At 36.8% G+C, this 20,997-nt stretch overlaps 1 protein-coding gene across 3 annotated transcripts in view; it reads right to left on the reverse strand.

The window, feature by feature from the left end:
• scn8aa (sodium channel, voltage gated, type VIII, alpha subunit a) overlaps positions 1-20,997 on the reverse strand; it is a 66,466-nt gene that overhangs the window by 29,461 nt on the left and 16,008 nt on the right. Inside the window, exons 3-12 of one of the 3 annotated variants that reach the window (XM_016256587.1) lie at positions 16,344-16,462; positions 14,213-14,302; positions 13,956-14,084; positions 11,195-11,286; positions 8,512-8,733; positions 8,029-8,092; positions 7,685-7,826; positions 6,078-6,284; positions 5,611-5,898; positions 480-752 (exon numbers count right to left, since the gene is read on the reverse strand). In XM_016256587.1, coding sequence (XP_016112073.1) covers positions 480-752; positions 5,611-5,898; positions 6,078-6,284; positions 7,685-7,826; positions 8,029-8,092; positions 8,512-8,733; positions 11,195-11,286; positions 13,956-14,084; positions 14,213-14,302; positions 16,344-16,462 — 1,626 coding nt within the window. Of the gene's footprint in view, positions 1-446; positions 753-5,610; positions 5,899-6,077; positions 6,285-7,684; positions 7,827-8,028; positions 8,093-8,511; positions 8,734-11,194; positions 11,287-11,492; positions 11,585-13,955; positions 14,085-14,212; positions 14,303-16,343; positions 16,463-20,997 lie in introns of all 3 variants that reach the window. The other 2 variants (XM_016256571.1, XM_016256579.1) reach the window with 2 other exon arrangements.

A 20,997-nucleotide genomic window follows, 5' to 3' on the forward strand; every position in this document is an offset into this window, starting at 1 on the left:
TGTGACACTGAAGACTGCTGAAGATTCAGCTTTGCCATTACAGGAATAAATTACATAAAATATATTAAAATAGAAAACAAGTATTAAAAATTTAATAATATTTCACAATATTACTGACTTCTTTCAAAAACATTTAAAAAAAATTCCAACCCCAAACGTTTGAATGGTAGTGTATAAAAATACAGTTTTATAAATATTAGTGGTTCATTTACTGAAAACTATATATAGTTAGCAGCTTGTTCACTAATTTCAAACTGGCATAGGAGGGCAGCATATCACACAGGCTTTGAGAGCAGTCCTCAACTGAAAGAGAGCTAATTTTAGAGCCAAGTCAAAATAACCATTACGCAAATGCATCAGAAAGAGAGAGAGCCAAACAGAGAGAGCCAAGGTTCAGAGATTGATAATGCCCATGCCTAGACTGATCTACTCTTAGACTTCCTTACGCTGTCATCAGTGGCTGCCTTATCTATTATCACCTCAGGCAGTAGGCGTCCGCCAGGCCCCGGCCCGATGAGAGAGACCACTCCATTGCAATCCACAGTGCTGTTGCGCTTGCCGTAGTAACCTGTGTAGCTGCTGCGACGTTGTGGGCTTAAGAACGAATCGCGCCGCTCGTCGTACTCCTCAACCGTGCTGTGTTCATCATCTGCAAACTCATTCTCCGAGCCTCCGTCCTTACAGCGGCTGAAGATGCTGCTCTTACTGTTGCGCCTTGAAGGGAATGGTGAGCCTGGGATGCTGAGCAGAGACTGAAGGCAGGAAAGACAGAGAGACAGATCGAAAAGCTGACATCTTTGGTTTTACACACTTGCTCTCGACAGTCGAATGTTGGACATAAGTCACAGACATTAGGAACTTTTCCAGTTACTTCTTAAAGGGGTCATCGGATACCCATTTTCCAAAAGTTGATATGATTCATTAGGGTCTTAATGAAAAGTCTATAACATACTTTGGTTAAAATTTCTCAATGGTAGTGTAAAACAACACCCTTTTTACCTTGTCAAAAACAGCAAGCCATTTTAGTGCATGTCCCTTGACATGCTAATGAGCATTGCTCACCCCGCCCCTCTCTTCTGTGGGGTGACGAGCAGTTCTCATGAGACTGTAAACTTTAGTCGTGGAACTTGCTAACTAGCACATTATTAGGAAAGGCGATTCACAAAGATTCATAAAACAACCTTACGGTACATTCACACGGGGCGTCGCTGTCGACGCTTGATGGAGGGCGTTAGTTTTCTGGTGTTGTATGAACGCGATTGGCTAGTGTCTGCACCAGGGTATTTGCATAAAGTGATCTGACTGGCTGACGCCTGCGTTGGCGCTTGAAAAGTTCTCAACTTCTACCGCGAGCAACGGACCCAATGCGGCGCGACGTGACGGACTCACAATTAATTTCAGCAACGTTTGACGTCACTCCACTAAAAGTAAACGAGAGGCGTTGACGCCGACGCCCCGTGTGAATACACCTGCTCCGGCATTGAAACAATGGCGGACTGCTGACAGCTCACTCAGGGCAGGTCTAAGGTAAAAAGCCAGTGTCAATCAATAATCGTGGGAGGGGCCTGGGTCTGTGTGACGTCACACAGCCAAGAAGCTCACAACGGCTGAATTTAAGAAATGGGATATCATTTATAGGGATTAAAAAAAAACCCGCTGGGTGGATTTTTATAATTTTATGTTCAAACAACATGTAAAAGTGAATTTTGCATTCGATGACCCCTTTAAAAGCAACAGGGGCACAAAAAAGGCAATTTTGTTGGCTTTTCCCACCTATAAGAAATTGACGTTGACAAAATCCAACATAAAAAAATTGCACAAAATCTGAATTTTTAAATATTTTCAATTGTTAAAGGATTTTACCAATTTTTTTCTCATTTAAAAAGAAATATGAAACCGTATATGAAAGAAATATAAAACCAGTACAAAATCAGAATTTTCACAATTTTAATGTTATTTTAAGAATAAAATGACCAAGCAAATATTTTTCATTATTTTTCTAATCACTAACTACAACCTTGTTATAGTTTCCTGGTACAGTTTATTTATATATTTGTATTTATTTTCATTAATTGTATTATTAATTGTTCAATAATTTCTTTATATTAATTATACTGTATATAATTTTTGTATATAATATGTGACCCTGGAGCACAAAACTAGTCTTAAGTCGCTGGGGTATATTTGTAGCAATAGCCAAAAATACATTGTATGAGTCAAAATGATCAATTTTTCTTTTATACCACAAATCATTAGAATATTAAGTAAACATCATGTTCCATGAAGATATTTTGTAAATTTCCTACTGTAAATATATCAAACTTCATTTGGACAACTTTAAGGGCGATTTTCTCGATATTTAGATTTTTTTGCACCCTCAGATTCCAGATTTTCAAATAGTTTTATATCGGCCAAATATTGTCCTATCCTAACAATGCATCAATGGAAAGATTATTTATTCCGCTTTCAGATGATGTATAAATCTCAATTTCGAAAAATTGACACTTAAGACACTTAAGTTTTGTGGTCCAGGGTCACATATAAAATTATGGTGACAAGAAGGCAAACATTTTAAATAACAGAATTGTATTATTAGCCATAAAATAAATAATATTCAAGTATTCTGAATATTTTCTATGCCATTTGTCTTTAAAAGGGTCATCGGATGCCCATTTTCCACAAGTTGATATGATTCTTTAGGGTCTTAAAGGGGTCATATGATGCTGCTAAAAAGAACATTATTTTGTGTATTTGGTGTAATGAAATGTGTTTATGCGGTTTAAGGTAAAAAAAACACATTATTTTCTACATACTGTACATTATTGTTTCTCCTCTATGCCCCGCCTTTCTGAAACATGTAGATTTTTACAAAGCTCATCGGTCTGAAAAGCGAAGTGTGCTCTGATTGGCCAGCTATCCAGTCTGCTGTGATTGGCCGAATACCTCAAGCGTGTGACTGAAATCTGAAATGTTACGCCCCTTACCATACTGTGATGCCCTGTCCGGCCGGAGCGTAACATAAAACCATGTCTGCATTTGTGATCGGAGAAATGACAAACAACAAGCGCTACTCCCCCCTGCCCAAAAAACTTGCATTTGAATCGTCAGTGGCAAATTCTTTAAATATAAAAAACTTACTTATAGTCTGTGAGTCAGAACAGCCGGCATTGTAGTCTACTCTACCAGGATCAGGAAACAGTCCTCCATAAAATGCGCTGGACACATCTGAATATTTGAGTTAAACTGTTCTGGAACAGTGTTGTAAATACAACTTAACCACTGATTTCTAGTCGTGTCCTCTTTTGGAAGGCTAAACAAAGTAGTTTCGCTTTCACAACGAAAAAGCGTCACACACCGCGTCCTTAAGTGAGCCGCAGCCTAGAGTATGCGGAGGCCGGCTTGAGTGAGTAGAGGCGGGCGGGCTTGAAAACGGCGCAGCCAGTGGATTCGACGAAGGAGCATCCGGCGGGCTTGCGGCAACCACATGTGACGACCCCGGGCTGGACTCCGCTTCGTCCACGGTGAAAGCCGATCCGGCGATCCACAGCGCGAAGTTGACGTATTTCCTCAGCGACCAGCATGGATCAGATCCAGGCATGACGAAGCGGATATCGAAAGTAGTTTCGCTTTCACAACGAAACACAGTGCCTTCACGATATGGCCTTCTTTCTTTGGCCATCTTCCCATATAGTGACGTAGATATGTGGGGGCGTGTAAGAACGAGCCGTTTTAGGTAGGCGTGGTTGACTCTTAACTTTTATAAAGAATATCTCTTTGGATTTGAGACTTTAGTCTTTGCAACTTTACAGATATTCTTTATGCACCAAGAGCTTGTAACACTCCAAAGAGAAAGGAAAAATTGAAATCGCATCATATGACCCCTTTAACGAAAAGTCTATAACATACTTTGGTTAAAATTTCTCTATGGTAGTATAAAACAACACCCTTTTTACCTTGTCAAAAACAGCTATATTCACATATGTTCGGTGCATGTCCCTTTAAATGCTAATGAGCTCTGCTCACTCCGCCCCTCTCTTCCATTTGGTGACAAGCCATTCTCTAGACCAGGGTTCCTCAAATCTTGCCCTGGAGGGCCAATGCGCTGCAGAGTTTAGCTCCAACCCTGATCAAACTCACCTACCTGTGATTTTCTAATGATCCTGAAGACACTGATTAGTTTGCTCAGGTGTGTTTGATTAGGGTTAGAGCTAAACTCTGCAGGAAAGTGGATCTCGTGGGCCAGATTTGAGGATCCCCGCTCTAGACTGTTAAAGGGGTCATATGATGCCCATTTTCCACAAATTGATATGATTCTTTAGGGTCTTAATGAAAACCCTGTCAAAAACAGCTCTTTTTAGATCAAGCCGTTTTTGTAGCATTTCCATTTAAATGTTAATGAGCTCTACTGACCCTGCCCCTCTCTTCCGAGCTGCTCTCAGAGAGACTGTTTACTTTAGCCGCATTCATCGTGAAACTTGCTAATTAGCACATTATTAGGAAAGGCGATTTGCAAAGATTCATTACAAAACATTATACTCACTTCTTCTGTAGATGAGGCTGGATCATGAATGATTCGCGCGAACATAGATGCATTTAGGCAGATCGGGGGAGCATTCCCTTCAGAAACAACTGCGAGTTCAGCGGCTCAGATGTCAGGAGTAAATGACGACTGCTATGTTCATGATTACATCCAACAACAGAACACCTCAATCGCTTGTTAGGAGTCATTCTTGTCTACATCTGCTCCGGTGGTGAAACAATGGCGGACTCAGGGCGGGTCTGAGGTAAGACACCAGTCCAGTCTGTGCTGAAACGCTACTGTCAATCAAACTATCGTGGGAGGTATCGGCTCGATTTGAGAAAGGGGAAAACATTTAACGAGATAAAAAAAACACTGAGTGGATTTTTATCATTATAGGGTGGTTGTGTACACACACTGCCAACACACATTTCAGTTCAAATAACTTGTAAAAGTGCATGTAGCATCCTATGACCCCTTTAACTTTAGTTCGTCGCAGAACTTGCTAACTAGCACATTATTAGGAAAGGCGATTTGCAAAGATTCATTAAAAAAATGTATTTACTCGCTTCTTCTGTAGGTGAAGCTGGATCACGAATGATTCGCACGAACATAAACGCATTTAGGTAGATTGGGGGGGTGCATTCTCTTCAAAAACAAAAACAAGTAATCCTTGCCTCTTCAGAGGCAGATAGACATATCATATTTAGAGATTAAATGACGACTGCTATGTTCATTATTACATCCAACAACAAAACACCTCAGTCGCTTAGGAGACATTCTTGTCTACACCTGCTCCGGTGTCGAAACAATGGCGGACTGTTGACAGCTCATTCAGGGCGGGTCTAAGGTAAAAAGCCAGTGTCTAAGGTAAAAAAGGCCTGTGCAGAACTACATCACTCTGAGACACTGCTTATGATTTATTAAGATTTAAAAAAAAACACTGGGTAGATTTATATCATTATAGGGTGGTTATATACACACACTGCCAAGACACATTTCAGTTCAAACAACAATTAAAAGTGAATTTTGCATCCGATGACCCCTTTAACAGAACAAAACAACAACAACAAAAACAGAAGTCACTTTACCTGGTTCATTATAGAACTCCTACGTCCTAAACGGTTGTCAGGGAAACGGAATCTGCTCCTCCTGCTTCCATCATCCGATTCGGATTTGACAAACTTCTCACTGTCCCCTTTCTCCTTGTCCTGCTCTTTCTGCCGCCACTTCTTCTTGCGGTTGCGTCGCTCTTTGGCACTTTTGGAGCTGAGTTTAGACATCTCAGATGAGCTGCAGGAAAAGTTCCCACCTCCATCACCATCATCCTCCACCACGTCCTCAGACACCGTCCCCGCCGATGTCGCCATTGCGTTACACTGCAGTCACAAAATGTATCAATCATTCATCTAAATTACTCTGAGTTTAATTCGTTTTGATTGTAGTCACAAAATCAAATTTAAAATATAAAAATTCCACAATTAGAAACCAGCAGGCAAACACTGCACTAAAACACATTTATTAGACCCTTATTATAAGCATTAAATCATTGCCTGACCTGTACTTCCTCCTGATGTTTCTTCAGCTGTTCCAGCATGGCTTTAAACTCCACCTCCTTTCGCTCCGCCTCTTCCATAGTGGCCTGGTTCTGTTCTTCATATGCCATGGCCACCACAGCCAGGATCAGATTCACAAGGTAGAATGAGCCAACAAAGATCACCAGCACAAAGAAAATCATGTAGGTCTTCCCCGCTGCTCTCAGGGTCTGTGGATGAGGGGCAAATCATATTATATTACAGAGCTTCATACATCAGAATAGAAAATGGTTTGTTTTTTTAACACACACACACAGAGAAGAATTTCTCAACGCTCATAATAATATTCAGGGATTTTGTCCATACTATTTCACTAATATACAAGTGGCAGAGATGCACTCGCTGTAAAAATGCAAATGTCAGTTCATTATTCTGAGCCTCGTCGCTTCTATTTGACCTACTTGTGCAAAGAATGCAACTATACAAACATACATTTAAGCATACATTCATGCATGTGTTCTTTTAAATAGACTGGCTCAAGGCAGCCACTGGCATCCTGAGATGCTGGTGTGAAAACAGTGAGACTGTTTGGAGTGAGAAAATTAAAAAGAGAAGATCAGAAAGATAACCAGTAATTTCATGGTTTTTAATAGTACAGTTGGTTTGCCTGACAAAATAATGAGAAAATATGAAGCCTAACTTATAAGGAGTGATATTTCTTATAAGCTTTAAAAGAACTGCAATTACCTGTCTTCTAGGAACAAATGCATTCGATTGTTGAATACAGGGTCTATAACATTCAGTTCATTCGACTGTATTAAAACTACTTAAGAGACAACTATAAAATTTTTATTCAATTTAATCAATACAAATGTCAAGTCATATAATAATTCTTATTTAATAATGGAATTAGTTTTCATGTTTCTTGACAACAGATTAAAATAAACATGAAAATTGTATCTGTTTATCAGTAACAATAGGCTATCTAGTGCTGAGATAAAAGACAGGGTGTCTAGATGGCTATGCTTGCATCTACATGTAAGAGTACAGAATCAACTAGAGCTCAAGCTATATTTAGCATTTTACTATTTAGTCTTCTAGTCTTCTAGCTGTCCATTACTGCTCCTGATCCCAAAGGGTTCAGTGAGTTTGTGTGCATCCTGCACAACGAGGGCTGTCTGCAGCGGCATAAATATTGTGGCTGATCCTAAACACTTTCTCATGTGTGAGAAATTTACACTTAAAGAATATTGAACTAATGAAAACACAACCAACTGCGACAAAATAACTGGGAAAAAGGATTTTGAGAGATCCATATCATCACAGTTGCTAATTACATATTTTCTGTTCTTTACAAATGTAGTATTAAGTATAAAAGGCATGAGGGTCCCTCAAGCACTGAGTTTGTTTAATTTGCATTCTAAATGCAAATAATTAAATGTGACTATTTAATTGTGCAAAGTTAGACCAGTATAATTTAGCCATTTTAATTTTATTTACATACACATATCTTATTTGATTTCAAAAAGATTCATTTGCTCAGTAGCAAAATTGAGATTACTGAGAAAAAAAATCTATAAATGGGACTGAAAGTGATGAAAGAGGGGGAAAAAAAAGACCACGCCCTCACCAGCTGGTACAAGTTCTCCCAAAAGTCCTGCGTCATGAGGCGGAATAGAGCCAGGAAAGCCCAGCCAAAACTGTCAAAGCTGGTGTACCCATAGTTTGGATTGCGACCAGCCTTCATGCATGTGTAGCCTTCAGGACAGCGACTGAGAGGGGAAAGAAGCACATAACCCAATAATGACTTGGCATCAGTCTATGGATTAGCATAAAACATTTGTCAGAGTCTCAGTGAGCTCTTGTTTGTTTTGTCTTTTTTAACAAGTAAGTGTTGTTTATTATTTTTAATGTCTGTATTATGTCATTTATAGTTTTGTAATTATGTTGTGAAGGAGAAGGCCAGACACTCACCCTGAATCAGAGCTGTTTCCACACAGCAGAGCATCTAGCTGGTCCGGCAGGAAGTAGAAATTGGCTGATGACAAAAATAGACAGAAAATGTTAACTAGACTATTTTGTACTTTTCAAACAATTAAATTTATGTCCAAAACCGATAAAGGCAGATAAACACCCAATATTAAAATTATTAGCATTTAAATGCTTCAAGTGAATTCGGACATTACAACATCATAATGTATATATATATATATATATATATATATATATATTACACAGTGTTAAATTATTAATTTATAAATATGAAATATAAAAAAATCTAAATATATGTAGTCATTATATTATAGTTATTATAGATGTAGTTAATTCTTTGTTTTTATTAACGATTAACTTTAAATGAGTGTTACATAGCAGCTAAAGCAATGCACGATAAGCAGGAACTAATATATTGTCTTAACTGTTTTTATAATTTGTGTGACAAACTAAACAAAAGCTCACTATCATTCATGATGTACTCATCCCAGTTGAATGCATGGGTGCCATTGGCCTGGAATAGTTCTGTGATGTTGATGGGCCAGATGACACACTTTTGCCGCAGATTTCCCATGAAGAGCTGCAGACCAATGAGGGCAAAGACACTGAGGCAGAAAACGGTGAGGATCATCACATCTGACAGCTTCTTCACCGACTGGATCAAAGCGCCAACAATGGTCTTCAGACCTTTGAGATATCGAATATGCACACACATAAACGCACAAATATGCACGCACGCACGCGCACACAAACACACACACACAAAAAGGCAAAGACAGTTGCATGTGTGTCTCAGAAGTGTATAAAAGGAGTCTCAAGGCATGATGTGAGGAATTCACATTTTTAGATGTGAGGCCATCTACGTTTCATGTATATGTCTTGTGTACATATTATGTAGATCTGTGGTTCTCAGCTGGTGGTGTGCAGGTATTTTCTGATTGCAGGGAACAACGCAATTGTTATGCAATACATTCCTTTATTTCTATCTATCTATCTATATCTATCGAAAGTAAATATTACTTTTCAAAAGAGGGAGAAAACATTTCCCATACCATTTGTTGTTGATATCATAGGTCAGGCATCCAATAAAACGCAAAAATCATCTGTTACTTGGTAGAATCATGACTATGATGCTTGACATGGCCTTCATCATAAACATGTTTTTTGGCCTAATGAGTTTTGTATGATAAATAACTGGCTGCCAAGAGTATGAAACTGTTTGTAAATGTAAATCTAGCACCTGAAACAAAACCAGTTGAGAACCACTGATATGGATGCTTAAGGGTGCCCTTCAGCATAATTTATAATTTTTTCATAATATCATACCTTGTATCCTTATTTTAATTCACAATGACAATGTATAAATAACAGAACCACAAAATACACTTTAAGTGTCTTTACGCACATACTGTTTGGGAGCCATCTCGTCATTTGCTCTATTCAGATGAATAATTCGCTTTTCTGCTTAAACATGGTTTAATAAATGCCTACAACATTTAATATATTATTTCAGGAAATGCAAATATTTGTCCTGAAACCTTTTTGAATTCCAGCATTCCATAATAGAAGTTAAATGTTCTCAAAGGATAACCTTCAAAGAATTCTCTTGACAATAATGGGAGGGCTCCCTGAAACAGTGAGAACAGCCTGACATCCAGTTGTCTATAAATACTGCAGCACAACCAGAGGGCCATGACATGGGGAGAATAAAGCAAGCAGGGACTAGGGGGGTGAAGACTGCATGCAGGTCATTTCAGTTCGAAGGCTGAACAGAAACAAGTCCAGTATAAAAATCTTGCATGGCTCCATCAGACATGCTGAGCTAAACATCATCAGAACTGCACTGACCCCTCCATAACTCCCTCCCAAATACAAAATAGCTGCTTTACCTTCAGGACAGCAGACATTCAAATTACTATTGATATGCTACAATCCTATTGCCCATAAACCCCACAAAAACATAAAAAAATCTTGCAGGGCTCAGAGATTTGATGAGTAGACTTTAGTTCATAGCCTTACTGAAAATAATACAGGATGACAAATATGACTTGCAGTAAAACCTAGTCAGCTAAATAAATCCTGTTATTTCACCGAAAATGACTTGCATATGACACTAATGTGTCAAGACATTAAGCTAAAGGTCTGGAATTTTTGCAAAGCCTCAGAATAAAATAAAAACAACTGTACAGATAAAAATGAAACAATTTAACTCATCTGAAACAGATTAAAAAAAATAATAATTTCCTTAACCATCTGCACTATTCTTATTTTATGTCCAGGTGCAATTTGTGAGTTTCATACAACATAAAGGGAAAAAAAGTGAAGAAAAATGAATTGTCAAAAAAATAAAAGGCAGCCAAGCACTTAGTAGGCTAATACTATAAAAGCAAGTGACTTCCAAAGCATCATGCAGCATAAACTATGTCCACAAACTAGGCTTGGCAGTCTTCATAAATAAGTAAAAAGTATATTCTTTGGGAACTCACTGAGAGCTATGCAATTTTCATTTTGGGGAACAAAACATAGCTTGTTAAAAATATCTACTCTAGTGCTCTGAGGCCAGGGGGCTAGCTTGAAAAGGTCTACTTGTTTCCTAATATATATTAATCAACAAAATGAATGTGTTCATATACCTTTATAGTTAGATTTTTGAGAAACATACAAGCTCACACACTAGTGAATTCTACAATTAGCTTTTATCTAAAGTCCTTACTGTTAAAATCTGAAATAAAACATGCCTTATGTAACACAAAGATCTGCTTTAGCAAGATCTCAACAACAAACCTACAAATAATACAGTAGCTTGAGTTCAACCCAGAACAGGGTTTGTTCATAGATACGTTTTTGCCTACATGAAAGAGGTTAAAGAGGTTTGGTCGCTAAAGCTTTCTAATTTGCTCTAATCTGCTCTGAAGTTTCTAAAGGGGCAAAAGGGTGTTGAAACCAAGGACTCTGGAGATTGATAGTAGACTGCAAAGCCTATCAAAAATGTATAAGTACCATTTTTGATCATTTTGGAGATTGAAAAAAAAGCAAATTAAATGGTCCTCTCCAAATTAATTTCTGCTTAAAAAAAAAAAGATTTCAAATTGAATAGTAATAGGGGATCATACTGAACGTTAACCTCAGCGTCAAAACTGCGTCTCACCTGGAATGACAGAGATAGTTTTCAATGCTCGGAGAACTCTGAATGTTCTCAGCGCAGATACATTCCCCAGGTCCACAAACTCTGTTACATATCTGAAATAAGGGAGGATCACACACAGACACCAATGACAACCACAAACACACCAAGAACACCACCACGCCAATGAACCACCAGGAGGTACGCCACTCACAGAACCTGTCCACTACGGGGGGAAAGGAAGGAAAAGAAAACCAAGATACACACACCGACACACCAAGAGAACACCGACCCGACCCCTCCCGCCCACACACTCTCTTACCTGGGATTACAGAAATTGTTTTCAATGCCCTCAGAACTCTGAACGTGCGCAGAGCTGAGACATTGCCTAGGTTTACAAACTCTGTTATATACCTGCAACGATCAGATCAAAGTTACATGGAGACATGGTCATGACTTAGTACTTGATGACTTCCATATGCAGACTAAGATGATCTGTTTCTTATAAGGTGAGGGGAAATTAATGTAGTGTAGGCACAATACAAAGTATAAATGCCAAATATTCCAATATTTTGATGACAAATAAACAAATTTTAACAAAAAAAGAGAAAAATAATGCATTTAATAATAACAATAGTAATTATTATTATTATTATGTTAACATAATGAATATTTTATATGTTGAAAAAGTAAACATACTATGACAATATACATTAAAGATATCTTTCAGATAGAATATGTCGGCTATTCATGATTTTTATAATATATTATAATTATTATATTATAAAATATATAACTTATAATAATAATAATATTTGGCACAACAACACAAAACCTAATGTCTGTCTCCCACCCCAACAGCTTTTATAAACAAACATGCTTATATGGTGACATACAATATATTTCAGATGAATATGTCTGGTATGGTTTGTACAGTGCCCGGGAGGTGACATGTTCGGTTCACTTAGTTTTGTCATGGCCACAACAACTCGTGGGAACGTGATAATATGTCGTGGCCACGAGATCATTTTGTCGAGGTAATGACATCCTTATGTCGTGGCCTCGAGATGCTATGTTGATGGAATCACATCCATTTCTCGTGGCCACCACTTCTTATGTTGAGGGAACGACATATTTTTCTTGTGGCCACGAGTATAATGCGTAAACAAACTTGCGTGACCATAGCAACCCGGGATTATCAGATATGGATTCATTAGTATTTTATTTTGAATTAAAAAATTATTATATTATTTATTATAGAAATTATTGCATTATTAAATTATTATATTAACCATAGGCCTTGGCTACCGGACTGTATTACGTGCGATAGTCAGCATTCAAATGAAGTTTATCATGAATAAATGTTACATAAAGTGTATAATATAAAATAGGCCTACAAGAAAACTATTTTATCAATCCTACAATCTTGTAAGTCCATTAACTGATCGTCTTTTCCCGTAATATTTGTATATTATTATTATTATTATTATTTTTATTAGTCTATTATTATTGGTTATATTTTTATATTAGTTTATATTCAGTTTTCCCTTCATTTCGATCTCTTTACTTAACTTTCTGAATACTTTTGTAAATAATAGCCTACTGTAAATGCTCGACATGCCAGTAAAGCTTTGATTATGCTGAATGGAATTTTTGCTGGAATGCAGTTTAAATTTAACATATATTTAATTTTATTTCGGCTAATTAATAGACCATAATTATAAATACTATAGTGTTTCGTTAAGGAATTAATTATTCACGTAGTTTCATTTGTAAATCATCACACATGGGCATAAATACAATCATAAAGTCAAAATTTTACTGGCATAATTGTCAGGCGTTTATTTACAAAACATATGGTAAGCTAGCAAATGCTAGCATAATTATACAAAACGTTAGCTAGGTAAAGCGATACACAAATTGAAAGGGGAAATTAGCATATATAACAATAAATATAAAAATATAATAAGCCCTAATAAGTTAATATAATAATAATAATAATAATATACAAATATTAAACGTTCCCACGAGTTAATATGACATTCCCATTAATTAATATCTCGTGGTCACGACATATTATCATGTTCCCACAAGTTATTATGTCGTTGCCACGACAACGACATAATAAGTGAACCGACCATGTCACCTCCCGGGGACCGTAGGTTTGTATGCAGAAAACATGACAGATAAATAACAGATACAGTGAAAATGGAAAATGAGAACTAGAATCAGTGTGTGAGAGAGAAAGAGAGGAAGAGAGAGAGTTTTCTGCGTGGGCTGCTAGGAGTCGTGCTGTTGGTGAATGGCTCTAAACACTGATCGGTAGGAACATCTGAACGATGAAAATTCTCAGAAGAGAAGAATAGAGTGAGTATTCTGGATCAGTGCAAGAACCAGGTATATCCACAGAACAGCAGAGAGATGAGGAGAAAAACAGTCACAAGGACAAATGCAGAGCTGTGAGAAACTGGACACGACATGAGCAGAGCTGCCACATCCATAAAGATGCTACCTAAAAAATGTTCATATGGTTAGAGACAGAATATAACAGCTGAAAATGTGTTGTCTGCATCCCCCACATACAGCAAGAGCTCAGTGTGCAAGCAGCTTTACCCGTATTTCTTTTCATCATCCATTATAAACAAGAATGAGGAGGAAATTTGTTTCAGGCGAATGTAATAATCCTGACCAGTTAAATTACTTGTTTTTCATGATTTGATATTAACCGAATGATAGCTCACAAATCAGACTAGGTTCATAATTACATTAATGGCAGAATACTTACGCCATTGAGATGACCATGAAATCCAGCCAGTTCCATGGATCTCTAAGGAATGTGAAGTCATCTATACAGAATCCACGGGCAATGATTTTTACAGTTGATTCAAACGTATAAATTCCAGTAAAGGTATACCTGAAGGAAAGAGCAGCAGTAACTGGATTAAGAAAAAGGTACTAAAATCTGCTTTATATTTTGAATGTGTATATTTATGATATATTTTGTGATGTGAATGGCAAGCTGTGGTTAGGATAAATACTTACTCTACTTGTTTGGACCACTCGGGAGGATTACTAAAAGTCATGAACACACAGTTGGTCAAAATCGTACACATAATGAACATGCTGAATACTGTGGGTATCAGTTAAGGAAATTCTGGGATATTACAGAAAAAATTTCACTGTGGCATTTCACTGTGGAAATATAAATATCAGGACATTCATCAATAACAGAATGCCAAATACAGACAGAAAATTGTGAATTTTGGCTAGTTGTAAAGCACTGCTAGGGCTAGGCAATATTTATATTTCAATATTTTTAGCTTATTATTTGATACTTGATATATATTTTATGTATTCATCCAAACAGCCATTGTTGCAAAATAGATTAAAATCTTTAATGCAAGAGGTATAATTTTGCATACAGTATCAGACAAAATTATTTAACAAAATTTAATATTAACAAATTAAATACGTAACACCTTAAAGGGGTCATAAGGATGCCCATTTTCCAAAAGTTGATATGATTCTTTAGGGTCTTAATGAAAAGTCTATAACATACTTTGGTTAAAATTTCTCAATGGTAGTGTAAAAAATAATATTTTTACCTTGTCAAATTCACCTGTGCAGAAATCAACCCATTTTTTGCATGTTGCTTTAAATGCTAATGAGCTCTGCTGACCCCGCCCCTCTCTTCTGTGGGGTGACGAAGCCGCATTTAGCCACGAAACTGGCCAAGTAGCACGTTATTAGGAACAGCGATTGCAAAGATTCATAAAAAAACCTTATACTCACTTCTGCTGTAAGTGAAGCTGGATCACGAATGATTCGCGCGAACATAAACGCATTTAGGTAGATAGGGGCCGCATTCCCTTCACAAACAAAGGTAATCCACTGTCTTCAGCGGCTCAGATGTCGAGAGTAAATGATGGCTGCTATGTTCATTATTACATCCAACAACAGGACACCTCAATAGCTATGGAACCATTCTTGTCTACATCTGCTCTGGCGTCGAAATAATGGCAGTCGGACTGTTACAGCTCACTCAGGGTGGGTCTAAGGTAAGACGGCATTGTCAATCAACTATTGTGGGAGCGGCCTTCGTCCGTGTGACGTCACACAGACAAGAAGCTGAGAATGGCCTGATTTGAAAAAGGGTATATTATTTTTAGGGATTAAATCAAAACCACTGGGTGGATTTTTATCATTATAGGGTAGATGTGTACACACTGCCAACACACATTTATGTTCAAACAACATGTAAAAGTGAAATTAGCATCCTATGACCCCTTTAACTTAAAGATAAAGACATGTTTTCCATGTTTGCCGCTAAATGAACAGAGATTGATGTTTAATCATGTTCATGTATACAGTATATCTTATACTGTAACAACAAATAACAAGTTTGAATAATTAAAATATTCACAAAAAACATGAATGAATTGTGAATATTTAATACATCACCCAGCCCTAGAGCTTACATCATAACGGGGAGTTTTCAGCTCATTTGTGTCATTTATGTAGGCAGTTAAAAAAAAATAGTTTGGACTACAACCACATTAACCATCAAATTAGTCCTCAGAGGACAGGGAATAGCATTACAGTTAAAATCTTTTGCGGTTTTGAAAATTATTGTTTCCATTCAGCTCAATATTAACAGCAATGCCTCTGCCTGTAAATATTTTATCAATGAACTGAGAGTTAATGTGGCATGATTGACATCACAATCGGAATAAAACAAATGCCACTATTTGGTCAGAAAGACAGCACATTTTTAAATTGTGCTGTATTGGCCAATAGGGAGACTGCTTCTGCATGGCATATGACCACTCAACGAGATGTCCTTAGCCATGGGTTCCAGCATCAAAACAGGACACAGTGTGCTAAAAACAGGCGACAGAGCTCCACCATTTTCTCTCTCTATTTGGCATCTCTACTGTCAAACAAAACAGTTGCCGTGCATCTAAAATTCACACCTACATCCACACCCACTGATACGCTGTTACAGTCCCACACTAGAACACACTGCTTAACTACAACATATTAGTCTGCATTTATAGCGTTATTCCTGACCATCGCATGCACTTTAGCAATAAGCAGACATGTTACATATTTGATGTAGAGAGAGACAGCATAGACATTCATCACATACATTTGAACAGCTGAAAAAGGATATGAATGTATCAAAATTTTAATCGCTATTCGCCTAGCGAGATTAAAAGGGCTTATCATGTACAAGGAAGGTGTGGCACTAAAGCGGAAGATTGTTTTCCCTTTATTTAGGACTATAAATGTCTGTGGAGAGGAAAAAGAGAACAAGCCAAAGAGAAGACAAAGACAGAACAACAAAGAGAAAGAGATTAGTTGCAAGCAGAGAGAAACATCATCACTTATTCAACTGGACTTTAAGAAGTAATAATCGCATACTGAAAGCCTACGTCTGTTTCTAGAGGACAAGGCATCATAATGAAGACATACTGCTTCATATACTACTAAATAATTAAAATCACATTCTTTGGCAAGAAGAAAGTAAATCCACAAGTCTGTATGCAAAACACCCATACTGTCTCCGGAGTACAATAAAGTTTAAAGATTATATAACAATCTTTATACAACAGCTAGTTCCGGTTCTCGAATTTGACTGGTTGAGAGCGCTGCTATTTAGTCCAACACAGCGATCTGAATAGCAGCACGGCTGTAATTTGAACATAAGAATGAGGCTGCGGGGATGCTTGAAGGATTAATTCACCCAACAATGAATAATAATAATACATTTTATTGTATATAGCGCCTTTAAAAGAAAATCTCAAATAGTTTTACAAGAAATAAATAATACATTGAAATAATGAAAAATCTGTCATCAAATTCTGCCTTTTCTAAATAGCAATGTAAGAGTGGCATCTCTGCCACCTACTGGACTGATATCCACTAGGTGTTTAACGGTTCTCAGTAAAAAATCGAACCATACCGTTCTCCACCCACGGTTCGACACGCACTTGCACAGAGGTTCAACTTAATTCTGACAACACATCTGTAATGTTATAAATATCTGTTCGCTGTATTTGCATTCTGGCTTCAGTATTTGCATTCTGGCTTCCAAGTACACTACAAAAGCAGCGATGAACCCAAAAAAACAAACCAAAAAAAAGCCTGGACGACCAGTCACTCTTTGTTCAGTGCGAGTGCCGTATGCTCGAATACCAGTAATTTATGCCATCATCGCCCGGGAGTTGATAGTGCGAATGTGCAGGTGAGATCTGAACAGCACACTTTACTATCTGTTTAAACTAAACTCATTTAAGCCTTGCCAGTTTCAAATTTGAAGAGCCAGAAGACACGAATGGGAACTCGTGCGCGCCGTGAGAATATTTGTGTGTGCACTCATTCAATGAGCACACGCAAATATTGAGTTCTCTTTCAAGTTTTGTCCTTGAATGGACAAATTCACACAAAAATGATGTCAAAATGCCCGTCTTGGTAAGTATCCTATAGCAGACATAGCCGGCTGAACGTACTGTATCAATGCACTGGATCAGTGCATTCTCTTAAAGTGACAGCACTTTCTTAATATTAATCAAACAGCAACAACAAAGAAATCACTCACTGCTCTTGATTAAATTGCGTTTGTAACTTTAATAAAGATTCATCTTTAATTTACACAGTCAAATATGCAATGTTATTTTACATTTGAATACTTTATTCAATTTCTGTACTTAAAAACTAATGTTAGACCTACCTAAAAAAAACTGAAAAACACTGTTTATATAATTTGTATCTTTGCTCTAGTGTGTTTATTTGTGCTGTTGCTTGTAGTTATATTGTTTGTTATTTTCTTCATTTTTTATTTGACAGTATAATCTTTTCCCTAAACATAGCACATACTGAACCGTACCGACTCTTAAACCGTGATACAAATGAACCATAAGTTGAACCATTGCAGCCGTAGAGTCCACTGTGTCCACCACAATTTTACTGTTAAGAAAGCTTAAATATTGGGTTATTGTTTACCAAAACCAAATTATCAGTAAGCCGTTTGTACTTATTTGCTGACACTCCTGCTTGCTTTATTAAATCGCAATGTACTGCCATTGTAATGAAATCACCCAACCAGATATTCATTCAATTAAATCTTTTTGTTTTGGAAAAGTTGGAAAAAGACAGTTTTCACACGAGGGTGAGTAAATGTTGACATTTTCACTTCATCATTAACCCTTGAAATACCAAATAATGGTGGAAATTGTAAACAATATTAAAGTCACATATAGGATTGGGAATAAAGAAACAGTACTAAATTCTGTTTCGTAACTATAACATACAATAGAATTTACCACATAAGTAGAAAATGATCTTCCCTGAGCTGTGACTAAACAACTGAAAATAGCAGAGCACACCAGAGAATTTGGAGAAGCAATAGTGACTCATTAGGCCATTTTGCCACATTCCAGGAAAGAAATACACATACAGGCTAATTAACCTTAAAAAGTCCACTGAATATTTGATACATACATTTCTAAGGCCTCTAAATTATCAGCATGATCAAAACTGCTGAAAAACCTGTTACACAATTTACTACATGCCTTCTGTCCTCTGATATTTCATACTTTTACACTTTTAGCAGAATTCTAAAAGGTTTGCACACATCTTTTTGCTGTAAAAGTAAACGAGAGAATAACTTTGATATTGTTAGTAATATTTCAATAAGCTGGTCTGAAGCAACTTAAGTTTACTTGATTATCCACACATAATTTTTTTGTGTTAAAATGTATCATAATAAAAGCTTTTGGAGAACATGTATTTGCATCAGTTTTGCCCCCACAATTAAAAAGACAGAGGTTTGATAATAAAACTAAGCATTAAAATGTTATCTTACTAATATTATTGAGAGCAATAGCATGACAGCTGATATTTCTATGCATTTTAATATGCATATTTTATATCTGTCTGCTATACTGTTATAAAAATATCACTGATTTGCAAGCCACAGAAAATTCACCTTACTTTTTCATCATTTAAATAACAACATAACATATGCAACAATTTGTATATTTTTGTTCAGTTTGGGCCTATGAAAAAAATTAAGATTTTTTTCCTCCTGGAATGTGAGTTCCATATTCTCACTATATCATACAATAATAGCAAAAAATCCTGATAAAACTTAAAACACATATGCAAACTTTAAAAAATTATTTTGTCTAAAGATTCAATAAACTGTTCGTTAATATATATATATATATATCCTGGTTTTACCCGGATACCTCACTTCTCATCACTGACTGAATCTGAAAAGTCTGAATTTATATGAGCCCATGAACGAGTCAGCGTAAGCTCACCAGCCTTTCAGTAGACAACCTCATAATTGTTTAAATAAAATATGTTCGCTACCATCAAAGTTTTATGGGAGGTGGCGTACATTTGCAGAGATGGGATTCACCCCTGCACTTCCTTTTACATGCTTGAGTTTAGTGGAACACTAAAAAAACCCTCTTCAGCACCATGGAGAGTGCCAATCTATGCAGCACCATATCATCATTATCTGCACTTTACATGCAGAAACTCCTCAGAAGAATGTATATACATAATATGATCCACAATGATAAATTAGGTTAAAGAAGCACAGCTCAGTAAATAACACTTTGTATACGTAACTAAAGATGGAAAAGAGCTGCATTTATTTGGGTCAGACTGAATCAGGCCACCATGTAAACTACATACTGGGACCTGCTTAGTAAAAAAAAAAAAGATCTGCTCACTGCTCAGCAACATCAACAGCATGTGTGACATCAGGGTTCAAAAGCTACATGCTGTGGGGACAAAACGGGAGAAGACTCATTAAAACCAGCAGCCCATACTCAACCGCATATGAAACATGAGATGAAAAAATAATGCAGAAGTGGTGCAGATATGAACAAAAATACATTTGCCCTTTCTCAGTATTTGCTTGCTGTAGTACAGACGCACACACAACAGAAGTGCATGTGGGTTTCCTCTTTTTAATGCATGACAGGCTGCACAGCTACTGAAAATTTCATAATCCAGAATGGAGAAGAAAAAAGACATAGAGAGATAAAGAGGCAGAGATAGACAGCCCAGAGAGGAATGAGTAAGCAGTGAGAGGAAGGGAGGAAGATGGAGAACTAATGGGGCAACAAGAAAGACAATTAAAAGCCAATGGGAAACAGAAAAAAAGAGAACAGAAGCTACAAAAAAGCTGTAAAACTGGACACAGCCTCGAGCACTGAATAAAAACCCCTCGGACAAATGTCCTTCAAATCAGCAGCTAAGGTAATAAAGAAGCAAGGGAGAAAATAATACTGATGGAAATGCACCATGATATAGCATTTGTTCATAAAAATAAGAAATTAAATGAATACAATCTCAATTAAATTCATAAAAAGTTACTGAATTTTGATAAAATAATGGATGGATGGCCAATGCCTGATTTAAAATAAATAAATAAACTTCATACTTGCCAACATATTTCCATACAAGAGATGTCTCTAACTAGAAATTGCAATATGTTCAGTTAAAACTGTACATTTAAATTTATAAAATAAATGTAAATCAAGATAAAATTTACACATTTTTGCTAAATAATGCTGTTATTACTAGACACTGCAATATGTTAGGTTAAAAATATTATTCAGAAACTAAAATTATTACATTTATTTATTTTAATATTCCAACTGAGGCTTCAAAACATCAGGGAGAATGACACATACAGAAAATGAGAGAGAGAGAGATCATGTTACAGGATGATGCCAAGTGAACAGGAAAGAGTAAGTGATGCAAAAAAAAAAAGATGCAGGTGAAGCACAGACCACACCTGTGGC

This window comes from Sinocyclocheilus grahami, unplaced genomic scaffold (genome assembly GCF_001515645.1).
Source record: "Sinocyclocheilus grahami isolate Dianchi unplaced genomic scaffold, SAMN03320097.WGS_v1.1 scaffold29.1, whole genome shotgun sequence".
NCBI lineage: Eukaryota > Metazoa > Chordata > Actinopteri > Cypriniformes > Cyprinidae > Sinocyclocheilus > Sinocyclocheilus grahami.